Source organism: Zingiber officinale, chromosome 1B, assembly GCF_018446385.1.
Source record: "Zingiber officinale cultivar Zhangliang chromosome 1B, Zo_v1.1, whole genome shotgun sequence".
Classification (NCBI taxonomy): domain Eukaryota; kingdom Viridiplantae; phylum Streptophyta; class Magnoliopsida; order Zingiberales; family Zingiberaceae; genus Zingiber; species Zingiber officinale.
This window is the reverse complement of record NC_055986.1, coordinates 146,640,529-146,653,584: the sequence shown is the minus strand read 5'-3', so window position 1 is coordinate 146,653,584 and position 13,056 is coordinate 146,640,529. Positions and strand designations below refer to the sequence as shown.

The 13,056-nt window shown below is 39.4% G+C and overlaps 1 protein-coding gene across 8 annotated transcripts in view; it reads left to right on the top strand.

Moving 5' to 3' along the window:
- LOC121984270 (probable cyclic nucleotide-gated ion channel 20, chloroplastic) overlaps positions 1-13,056 on the top strand; it is a 173,018-nt gene that overhangs the window by 110,083 nt on the left and 49,879 nt on the right. Inside the window, exon 1 of one of the 8 annotated variants that reach the window (XR_006112838.1) lies at positions 10,523-11,844. The exons of 6 other annotated variants lie outside the window; for them this stretch is intronic. Coding sequence is in view for 1 of the 2 variants with exons in the window: in XM_042537126.1 (XP_042393060.1) it covers positions 11,428-11,844 (417 nt within the window). In the remaining variant the exon portion in view is untranslated. Of the gene's footprint in view, positions 1-10,522; positions 11,845-13,056 lie in introns of those variants that run through there. One more of the 8 variants, XM_042537126.1, reaches the window with a different exon arrangement.

The following is a 13,056-nucleotide window of genomic DNA, read 5'->3' as shown; positions in this document are numbered from 1 at the left end:
CACGTTTAACTCTCGACATCCCAATATCTCTAGCCAGTGAGAAAACAGCTGCTTGGCCGAACCAAGGAGTATAACCCGTGCTAGTCTTACAAAATTGATGGTGTCCGAATACATCAATTCGACGACTAGGGAAATTTCAATATATTCATAATTACACATGTAGAGATAATCACTAGTTGCAATCGAATCACAAATTCTCTTATACTATGAATTATATTACGGATATTCAATAAATGAGTTTAAGACAATCAAACATATAATATGCACTTAAATAGTGAATCTATGCTTATCAAATAAACAGAAAAAAACGTAAGGCGATTGCCTTAGAACTTCCCTCAAATTCTAATACTCCCACTTGGCCTAAAGCCAATCGCCACGGTGTCCCAAACCGTAAGCACAGATGTGACTCTTAAACTTACTTTGTGGTAGAGCCTTTGTCAAAGGATCTGCTAGATTCCTTTCAGTGGGAATTTTCTCGAGTTGTATTTCTTTCCTACTAACGATCTCCCTGATCAGATGATAACGGTGAAGCATATGTTTTGATCGCTGATGAGACCTCGGTTCCTTTGCTTGTGCAATGACTCCAGTGTTGTCGCAGTAAACAGGTAAATGCTTCAACAATGGATGGAACCACTCCAAGTTCAGTAACGAACTTTTTGATCCAAATTGCTTCCTTTGCTGCTTCTGAAGCTACAGGTAGAATTTGCAACAGTGTCTTTCTTGGAACTTTTCCAACTAACTGCGCCTCCATTTAATATAAATATGAATCCAGACTGGGACTTGGAGTCATCCTTGTTCGTCTGGAAACTAGCATCTGTATATTCGCGTATGGTCATATCACTATCTCTATAAACTAAGAACATATCTTTAGTTCTTCTATTTAAGGATGATCTTGATACTACCCAATGATCCATTCCTGGATCAGACTGGTATCTGCTCGTAACACTCAGAGCATATGATACATCGGGCCTTGTATATAACATAACATACATAATAGATCCTATTATGGGCACATAAGGTATTTTATCCATGCAAATTCGCTCGTCTTTTGTGCGTGGACACATATGTTGGATCGAAAGCGCTAGAGGGGGGGGGGGGGGGGAATAGCGCTCGTGGCTATTTCACTCAGTTTCGGAATCGTAAAAACGTATCGAGTAGTGGCAGCGGAAACAGAAAAGAAGAGACCAAAACAATCACACAGAGAAGACCAAGATTTACTTGGTTCGGAGTCTAGGGCGACTCCTACTCCAAGGCCAACAACTATATCGCGTAAAGAGAGTACAATTATGTGTTACAATAAGTGCAATTAATAAAAACAATTATACCGACGACAGAATCGAAATCTCGGAGCTCCGGGTCGTCGGGGACTTGTAACAGCATTTCAGGGCATCTTTTGGAGCAGCACGTTGTAGTAGTAGCACTTAGAATTCGTTGATCTGACTGCTGCCTTGAGAGCTCCTTTTATACACTGCTGGAGGCGCCTCAATCACCATCCAAGGCGCCTCCAAGCCTCCCGAGTCGCCTGTGTGGATTAACACAGAACAGGTCGCACCTCATCCACTCGAAGGCGCCTCCAAGCCACTCCAAGGCGCCTCCAAGCTACGGTCTAAGGCGCCTCCAGTTCAGTCTGAGGCGCCTCCAGGCCTGCTGCGCAGCTCCCTTCAGCCTTGCACCTGAGGCGCCTCCAAGCTCCATGGAGGCGCCTCGGGCACTGTTCATCCGAGGCTGCAAAACAAAGTTAGCACATAATAGTCATAAATAAAATATTGACAGTCTCCGAACTGTCCGGGTCTGACTTCGGATTTCCGACCGAAAGCCCTAGGTCGACCCGACGCCTACTGTTCCCTCTGCGGGGAACACGTCCTCACCTATTCCACTCAAGAGATTTACTTGTTGCCAGCACGATCCTCCAGATCGATTGGACTTTTGCTCGGTGCTCGATGCTTCCGAACTTTCTGCTGGACGCCCTCTCCCCGACCCGTCCAGTCTTCCACCTGGTTCGCGACACCAGGACTTTCCACCTAGGGTTACACCCCCTACGACTTTTTCATGAAGCTCTTGACCCGCCAAGACTTTCCGCATAGGGTTACCATCCCCTGTGACCTAGGGTTACCACCCCCTAGGTTTTCCACTTGCCTAACCGCAGCTAGGACTTTTGCCTAAGTACACTTAGGACTTTCCTGCAAGCTCATTCAAACTGTTAGATCACAAAACAACTTAACTTTGAATGCTTTGCCATTATCAAAACTTGGGTTCGATCATCGGATGCTTCCCGCACCAACAACATAGACTTCGAAAGTCGAATTCTCTCCACAGTCTTGACCATATTTATTATCTCGGGGATGGTCGATTTGAAATTGTTTATCCGATAGTTTATCACAGATTGTGAATGACTTTTCGGTAAATTATGTAGAATTAAGCCAATACTTAACTCATGATCCATTGTAAAACCGAGTGATGCTAAACGCTTTATATAGCCGTTCATCTTTAATACGTATTGTATTGCAGACGAACCCTCCTGCATCTTTGAGCAAAAGAGAAGCTTGGAGACCTCGAAGTTTCGGATCTAGCTTGCTCATCAAAAATCTCACGAAGATGATAGACAATATCATAAGCATCCAAATGCTAATGCCGTTTCTATAATTTAGGTGTCATAGTGGCTAGCATGATGCAACCAACAAGTACAAAATCATCCTTATGTTTCTGAAGGGCCAACAGTTGGTCCGCAGTTGCATCGGCATCAAGATTGGTGGGAAGAGGCTGATCAAGGACATAAGCTAACTTCTCAGCTTTGAGAACAATTCTCAAATTTCGAAACCAGTTCAAGAAGTTCAGCCTAGTCAGTTTGTTCGAGTCCAAAATCGAACGCAGATTAACAGAAGTCATAATTAAATGATTAATCTAGAAATATAAAAATGAGAATGTATAAGAGACATGATTTTATTTATGTAAACAATTTACATAAAAGCCCGTTTATTTATCAAATTCAAATATCCTTATTTTGAATTCGGGAGATGGTAGGTTTTCTCTAAATGGGTTGATATCCACCATAGATAAGAATAACCTTGACTTTGGCCAACAAGACATTTTTAGCTATAGCGGTAGATAACATATTTATCGATTGCATATCACTTATATGCAACTATCACATTATGCTAGCAACTAATTAATCTTCACATAAACATCGGGTTGTTAACACATTAACAAGTATACATCAAATGCATATCACCCAACTTCACCTCTATCCACATTGATCATGGCTTTGACACAACAAATCAACACTTCAAGTTTAAAGCCAACCCGTTAATCATGAGATTGCATCTCTATGATTTGAACATGTTTAATTTCAAGTTGAGCTTGACTTTGGCCAACAACTCAAACAGGAACCTAAACGCTGGTTTATTTTGGCCATCCATAATTAACTACTTAATTATAGAACGATCATGGGTGACACCTAGTAGTATATCATGATCCCCAATTAGCTCGAAAATCATAGTTGATCTTATAATTAATTCTAAACTCTTCAACAGCTACAGTGAGTTGTGCCTTGTTCCTTTCACTCGTGTTATACCCACTTAGTTCAGGACATGGTCTACGTGTCTTACCCCACTAGGCTGACTACGTTACATCTAGCCCAATTAATACTTCTTCGTTCTGCGGATTCAAATTACTCGTACATGTGTACAAGAGTTTCACACTCTTAACATGTGATGTTTTTGCCAAAGACTTCGAGTAATAATCCTAACGAGTGGCCATAGAGTATGTGTCTCCTCGCAAGGAGCAGTGAATCCTCTGTGGGCTATCCAAACACCTTCGGACACTTCAACTTATATCCAATCATCCCGAGTCCACACCTCAATGAGATGCTTACTTAAGATGTCAAAGTATAAGTCTACATGACTAAGATGACTTGTATACCTCAAGTCGAAGGAAACTTGCACTCGTGTTGTAGTAAGAACTTTATAGACATATCTATATATATGTAGAGAATCATATGAAATTTGACAGCGAGTCACTCCAATGAACTAGTTACTATAACCAGTATTCACGTTTAACTCTCGACATCTTAATATCTCCGGTCAGAAAACAGTTCCTTGGCCGAACCAAGAAGTATAATCCGTGCTAGTCTTATAGAATTGATGGTGTCCTCTTACAGAAAACAACTTCTGGGCAGTCCTCTTTTATGTGTCCTTCCTTTTGACACTGGTAAGTACCTTAGAGGAACTCTTTTATGTGTTCTTTAGATTTTTCCTGTTCTGCATTTCTTTAAATTTATTAGATCTAAAGAATTTTCTGAATTTCCTTACCATGTAAGATTCTTGATCTCCTTCTGAGTCTGACTCGAGTTCATCCTTCTTGATTGCATTTAGTGCTAGAATCTGGCTTGACTCTTTTGTTGTACCTGCACATCTGATTTCATGTAATTCTAAAGTAGAAAAGAGTTCCTCTAGGGTATTTACCTCCAGGTCCTTTGAGATGTAGTAGACGTCGATTATTGAGGTCCATTCTGGAGTCCTAGGAAAGGCATTGAGTGCGTAGCGTACCGAGTCCCGGATGATTACCGTTTCACCGAGATTTTCGAGTCCGGTGATTAGTTCTTTGATCTTCGCATTTAGATCGACTACCTTCTCACCTCTTTCCAGAGGGATATTCGTCAGTTTGTTTCGAAGTATGTCTCGTCTTGTGAGCTTGACTTCGGATGTGCCTTCATAGAGTTCCAGGAATTTTTCCCAGAGATCTTTGGCCGACGAGTAGCTCTTGATACAACTGACTTCTTGAGGCGACAGCACACTCAGTAAATGATATTCTGCTCTATTATTTGCTACGGAATTATTTTGTTCTTTCTTCGTCCAAAGACTCTCCTCCTTCTCTCTGTTTTGATTCATAAGAACCACAACACCATACTTGATTATTAAACGAATCTCAAAGTCAGTTTTTAGAAATACCTCCATTCGGTGTTTCCAGTGTGCGAATTCTCTTTTGAATTCTGGTGGAATGAGGCTTGGTCCGGCCATTGGTTTCTTTGCTTCAGTCGACGGTTAGTCCTTCTGAAGTGTCCTTGCTTTGATACCACTTATAGGATCCTTGGCGGTCGGCTAGAGGGGGGGGTGAATATCTCCTGCACAAAAACAAAACAAGAATACCTTCCTCGGGCTTATAACTTAATTAAACTAAACAGTTGCATAAATAAAATAAGAGATAAACAAAAAGACGAGGTTCACAGATTTACTTGGTTACAACCGGGGAGGTTGTTAATCCAAGGAAGTGAAACACACTAATTCTCTTTTAGGCGAAGAAGCCTTTTTACAGCAATTAACGCACAATGAAGTTAAACTAACAAAGAGAAGCACACAAGTGTTGTTTATCAAAATCCTTGTTGTTTTTAGCTTCTGGGATCAAAGCTGTATTTATAACCTTGGTCGGACACCTGGAAGGGTTCCGGGCGCCTGGAGTGGGATAGAATTCTATCCTCGACGCGTCAGCCAAAGTCCACGTCGATCATGATACAATTTAGGTTTCGGGCTCTTGGACCCACAAAGTCAACATGGTTGACTTTTTTGGTCCAGGCCCTTTGCTCCGGTTCTACTTGCCTCGTTCCGAGTCTTCCACTCTGGTTCCGCTCGCTTGGATGATTTCGGCCATCCGGAGTAGGGCTCATCCGAACTCAACTTTCGACCTTCTTGAGCAATCTTCCGCTCCGGCTTTTCGTCCCTCGAAAATGTTGCGCGCCTCCTTCTCGTCCGCCCGCGTACTTTTCCGCAGCACCTCGTCCCTCAAACGTACCGAGCTCGTCGGCTCTCTCCCGTGCCGTCCTTCACACTAGCTGCGTCTTTTGCTCGACTCCCTGTGCTCCTAAGTTCCTGCACACTTAGACACAAGGTTTCAAACAACAACAGGACCTAACTTGACTTGGTTGATCACATCAAAACCTCCACGGGGTACTTACACCAACCTTTCCTTTCCAAAATTAGGCGCATAGTTTGTGATTATTCTGTGTAGTTCTTCCCATTAAAACGGTGAATATTAGCTTGAAGTGAATTAGAAGATCTTTCCGGTGAACCATTGAAAGATACTAGTGGGTTTAAATTCGAGTTGATAACAGTTTCTCCAGACACCATCGAATCTCCACTCATGGTGCCGGTTAAGGCCGTTTTCCATGGATTTTGATGTGCCATGAAAAATCCTTAGATCAAACCTAGTGCTCCGATACCATGAAAAGAAGTCATGAAGAAAAGTAATGATTTTTTCTTATTACTTCAACTAGAAATTATATCAATAAATAATAAAAATAGAAATTACTAAAATCAACGATCATTTCTTGATTTTATGTAATCAGGATCTCAAAGATTATTTCCTATTTTCAATTATTATTTCTTGATTTTATGAAATCAGGATCTTCTAATTTTCCAAAATGTAGTCATATGGATAATAAAAAAATCAGAATATCAATCCCGCCGAGATTGAGGAGAAGAGGTTGATCCTACGGTTGTGAGAATATTAAGAATACCAGATTGTAAGAAGACCTATCCCTCCCCGACTGGAAAAAGAGGGTCAATTTGGTGGTTGTGAGGATAAGGTCAAATCTTAAAAGGGCTTATCCCGCCCTAACCGGAGAGAAAAGCTCGATTCCTGCCTGCGTGAGGATACAACTAGATATTAAGAGAGGGGGTATTTCCCACGGGGATGATTCCAAAGTGAGTGCATAACTAAAGACATGCGTTTACAAAGACGAGGACCCTTTGGTGGTAGGACTGTGGTCGTGTGGCTGTGTAGCCGAGCAAAATGACTAAACTGAGGTCGTGTGACCAATCTAAATGACTGAACTGAGGCTGTGTAGTCAAGTTGAATGACTGAGCTGAAGTCATGTGGCCAAGCTGAATGATTGAACTGAAGTCGTGTGGCCGAACTAAATGACTGAACTCATGCCAAATGGTCATGCTGAATGACTGATTGAGGCTAGCTGGCCAATCTAAATGACTGAACTGAGGCTTTGTGGTCAAGCCTTCGCAGTTACATACTTGAGTTAGGGGTCGAGTCGAAGCCGTCACGTACCTGAGTTGGGGGTCGAGTTGATGTTATTATGTACCTGAGTTGGGGGTCAAGTCGAAGTCGTTACGTACTTGAGTGGGGGTTGTGTGAAGGCTGCAGAGTACTCAAGTCCGGGTTGAGTGGGGGTTGCCGAGTACTATAGTCGGGTTCGAGTGGCCAAATTGTTGAGCCTCTTAATGTGGCTTCAGAGGTGAGGCACCCAAGTATTGGACCACGACCTTGCGGCGACAAGCCGCTCCCCTTCTTTCCTACCCTTCATTGTTGAACCCCCGAGACTTGGCCAGCAAGAACACATCCACCAATTAAGTTGGACCTAGCTTGAAGATTATATTATGCAAGGGATGACACAGGTAAGACCCTTATTCATTCCTCATTGTAGAGGCTTTCAAGTAATATAAATGACTCACATTAACTTATCTTAAGTCATCGAGAGGGATTTGTGCATGTGCGTGAAGTGGATGATCGACTGTGAGAGGGACATGACATCCGAGCTGATTATAGCAAGGTCATGAAGTTGAATAGGTGATTTTTTTTTTTTTGACTAAAATACTTGAAGATAGCTAAGGCTCGGGCCAACGCTCTTCAGCACGCTCTTCAGTAGGAGTGAGATGGTTATTATTTTGGAAGCGATCCTGGAGAGGGAGAAATGCCGCTTTAGGAGAAGTATCTTTGATGTTGTCCTAGGCAGAGGTTGCAGAGCAGAGTGTAGAAGAAGCCGAGTGGCGGGTAGCCAAGGCAGAGATCGCAAAGGCGGCGAAGAATGTTGTTGTTGATCTGAAGCTTGGGTCGGTCACGATGGAGAAGATTGTTGAAAATTTAAAACTCATTGCCCACATAGAAAGTGGTTCTCGAAGAGTAGAAGAAAACATTGGCCAAAGAATGGGAGTCAAAATTCGAGGCCAATCTTGAGGTACATGCTAAGATAGCCGAGCGGATGTTTGTCTTTCTCCAATTGGGCTTTGAAGACTGTGCAACCTAGTTTAAGGAGGCCAACTATCCATCGTCCGGTGAAGCCTCCACCTTCTTAGGCCTAGACCGGGCTATTGATCATGCTCTTATCGACCTACTTTCTTTTACCTCCCATCTCGGGTGGGTTTGTTTTGTAAAGCCATAAGACCATTAACTTAGGTTTTTTCGTTTTTCTATACATACTTTGTACAAAAACATTTTCCTACGTTTTCCCTCTCCAACCGCTCAGGATTATGTTATTCACTAAAATAAGGCCTTAAATAATAAGTATTCCATGACCTTTGCAATAGTTTTGCGTGCAAGTTTTTAAAATAATATGCTCTGATGCCTGCATGCCTTACCACATGGTTGTGCCCTTCCCACTTGGGACCTAATTTGCCTCCTTTCTCGTCTGGTTGAACTTTTCACAAGACTATATCCCCAATTTGAAATGAGCGTGGGATGACTCGTTTGTTGTATGCAAGGTTAACTTGTGTTCAACTAGGTCGAGTTCTTCATGCCGAGCAGTTTTATTACCTTTGGGAGTGTATGTTGAGACCCGTGTTGGTTCCATTTCTACCTCAGTCGACAAACGACTTTAACTCTAATACTATACAACAACAGCAACCAAGTCTTATCCCACTAGGTGGGGTCGACTATATGGATCCTTTTACGTCATTGAGCTCTATCCCTTATTACATTATCTATACTTAAATAAATTTTGTTTTGTTTTATTGTTACTAATCAAGTCTTTTTTTGTCTTCCTTTTTCTCATTTGATATACGTATTTGTAATAATTTCACATCGCCTAATCAGAGTATTTATTAGACGTCTAAGTATATGTCTGTACCATTTTAAATGTGTCTCTCGGAGTTTTCCCTCAATAGATGCAACTTTGATTTTCTCTAATGCTCTCATTTTTTATTCTATCATTCTCGTATGTCCACATATCCACCTTAACATTCTCATCTTTGCAACTTTCATCTTCCACTTATGTGTTCAAGTCTTAGCCCAACATTCATTGTCATATAATATAGCAGGTCTAACCGCCATTTGTAGAACTTCCCTTTAAGTTTGAGAGGTAGTTTACAATCACATAAAACACCTGACGCCCTCCTCTATTTCAATCATTTTGTTTGTATTCTATGTAAGACATTTCTCAATTTCTCTATCATTTTAAAAAAATGATCTTAAATACTTAAAGGTCTCAGTTTAAACAACTCACCATCTTCTATCTTAATAATTTCTCATTACATCTAATATTGCTAAATTTAAATTTCATATATTTTGTCTTTACCCTACTAAACTTAAAATCTTTCAATTCTAATATTTCCCACTAAGATTCTAGTTTATCATTTACTCCTTCACGTGTCTCATCTACCAAAATAATATCATCTATCAAAACAATATGATCTGCAAACAACATGCATCATGGTACTGTGTTTTGAATGTGTCTAGTGAGTTTATCCATAATTAGTGTAAAAAGATTGAGACTTAGAGTTGATCATTGATGTAATCCTATCTTTATTGGAAATGCTTCAATTAATCCGCTTGGACTCTTCACTCTGGTCGTTACATCCTTGTACATTTTTTTAATTAATTCAATCTATGCTATGCTAACACCTCTCTTTTCTATAATTCTCCATATAATTTCTCTTGAGACTCTATGATAAATTTTTTCTAAGTCAATGAATACCATATATAGATCTTGCTTTTGCTCTTGATACTTTTCAATTAGTTGCATGAGAAGATGTATAACTTTTATTTTTGACCTTTTAGATATAAACCCAAATTGATTTTCGTTTACCATGGTCTTATTCCATAATCTTTTTTATAAACTCTTTCCCAAAGCTTCATGGTAGGACTCATTAGTTTAATACCCTTATATTTTGTACAATTTTGTACGTTGCCCTTGTTCTTATATAAGAGAGCAAGAGTATTTATCTTTCATTGATCAGATATTTTTTTTCGTTTTCAATATCATATTAAATAATTTTATAAGTCATTTAATATCTTGTTTCCTTGGGCATTTTTGTACCTCTATAAGAATATCATCTGGTCTAACGGTTTTTCATTTTGCATCCCATTTAAAGCTTGTTTTACTTTCTAAAAATTTAAATGTCTATACTCATTTGATCTATTTAAATTACCTAAGTTAAGTTGGTCAGCTAAATCTTCATTAAAAAGTTGATGAATCACCGTTCTTTTATTTCTTCATCATTTACTAGTACCCTATTCATTCATCTTTAATACATCTAGTTTGGATAAGATCTCTTATTTTTCTCTCTCTCACTTTAGCTATCCTATAAATGTCTCTTTCCCCTTCTTTTGTATTTACTTTTTGATATAACCGTTTAAAAGTTTCATTCACTATTTTCTTAGACTCTTTCTTAGCTATTGTATATTTTTTAAAGTTTTCTTCGTTCTGACAAATATATAATTTCTTATATGCTGTTCATTTTTCCTTCACTTTCTCTTATACTTTCTCATTCCACCATAGATTTTTTACTTGGTGGTGCATGACTACTATTTTCAACTTTGATACCATCTTATTCCATATCATATTAGAGTCACCTTATATTTCTCCTAATGCTTGTACTCCTACCTTCTCCTTAAATATGTTTTACTTTCTATCTATTAACTTTCATCACTTAATTTTAGGAGTTGTTTATATTTTTCTTTTAATGATACTATAATTGAGGTGTATATCCAACACTACTATTATATACCATACTATGGCTCGGTGACTAAGGTGTCGTTCGTAAGGACCATAAGATGTTGGGTAGTTCTTCCACTCAAGTTCCTCCACAATGCTTCAACTTAATCTTCAAGTCTTGCACCAACTCTCGATTAGTGACTTTCGTTTGCCTATTGCTCTAAGAATATGCCACAAACTTTTAGTCATGTTTCATCTTTAATTCTCGACACTAGTCCTGCATTTTTCTTCCTTGAAACTGTTATCCATTATCTAATAGTAAGTGCCGAGGAATGTCATATCGGCATACAATATTTCGCTATAAAAATTTCATCATTGTCTGTTTGATGATATAAGTGACCGGCTTGGCTTCGACCCATTTAGAAATATAATCAACAACCACAATTAAAAATTTCTTTTGCACTGTGTTAAGTGGGAAAGGTTTGACTATATCCATTCTTCATTAATGGAACGGGCAAGCAACCTTCATTAGTTCGGCCAGTTGCGTATGCCAAGTGTGGTGTCGACAACTTTCATAAGTCTTCATCAATTGCGTCACACCTTTTTGCAAAGTGGGCAGACTAGAAATAACTAGCCAACAATGTCTTCCGACTGAGCGAGTTGCTACCCATCTTGAAAGGAGGGAAAATTCCTCTTATTAACGTTTAAAGAAGATGCTTTTCGCTAAATGATTTCACTCAAAACAATCTTTTTTCGGGCTTGGATCTTGAGAAATGACTGATCGTGAGGATGATCTTGTCTCTATAGTGTCGGGAAACATTGAATTGCCAAGATTTACGGCCAGGAGCGTATCGATGTCTATCCCACCCTCCTTTGCCATTGAGGATACCTTTATATCTCATACTGGTCCTCTGCGTATCCGGAAGGTTCCTGAGATTAGTACTGTAAGTGGCCCTTTGAGTAGGAATACGAGGCATGGAGTTACCAGAGTGCAAAGTAGATCAAATGCTGGTACACCTGAAGTATTTGGCATTGATGATTCCTCTTATGGTGGTGATGTCATGAGACATGAACATTTGCTGATGTCTGGGCCTTTGGGACTGTGCAACAATCCTGATTGCACTGAGTGCCCTGCAGCTTATAAAACCAAAAAGGCATTTCTAAGAAGTTCTATATCTCTGGATAAAAAGGTTCACTCCGCCCTTTGTTCAATTCCTTTAATTCTCTTGTGGTTATTTATGATTGCAGAGTTTAATATGGTCACTATGATCCTTAAAATCAGCTATTTGTCTACTTGTTACTTAGAATTTAAGTGAGCTAATGAACATTATTGTAGACAAGATGCATTTGGAAATTGATGCATGACAAGGTATCATCAAGATCAAACCTATAAGCTTGATCTCACATGTTTCTTCTCTAAATTGACCAATAAATAATCTTGATGTGGTAAAACAATTACCTTGATTTAATCTATAATTAAAGTTTCTATGTAGCAAGAACATGTGCTTTATGATAAGGACTCACCAATTGTTGTTTGGTATCCAAATGACACCAGCAGTAGTATAGCACCTTCTACTTGTACAAATAAAAACTACATAGATGAGTTTACCCTGGATTGTTGGATGTAAATGAATGTGGACACAGCAGAGCAGATTTACTCTAACCATTCCTACAACTTGAACTCCTGTATTATCACTACTTTGGTCAAGAAAGAATTCTACCATCCCCAAACTGCATAACTGCCAACATCATCACTTTTCTCATCCTCAATTGATATGTCAATTTATAGTTGCTTTCTTTGTCTCTATAATAAAAACAAAAACTTATAGGAAACAGTTAAAATTACATTCTGGGTGGGATGAGACAATAGTATATCAGTGTGGTTTGGGATCGATGCCCTTGAGGATTAATGCATTGCCCTTGGTCTTTGCCAATCTAACTTCTGAACTTTTTCCTCAACTTGCCCTGTGCCTAGTCAAAGTTTATCAACCTGACCCAATCAGTTTGGATCAGTCTAGTACAGCATGTTTGGATGATGATTATCCCTGATAGCATATAATAAAAGGACACACTCGACTTGATGCCCAGGTGCCCAAGCTTCATTCTCTTGCATGTAAAAGTAAGCTATTGTTATAGATATAATGTCATAATAAGGTGACCTCAAATAGTTGAGACTAACAAAGACCTGATGACATCAATTATGGTTGGTGAGGCAAAGTTAAAGGTTAACTAGTTAAGGAGCAAAATTAGACTCTAACCATTTTCTTTATGATGTGATGGTTTGAGATGTAAGTTGAGTGATAATGTTAACACAGATCTTGCGTTCTGACAAAATAAAATATAAATATATAATGGTGTCCATTCCAGACAAAAGTTTCTGACGAGAGTTAGCCTGGATTTGA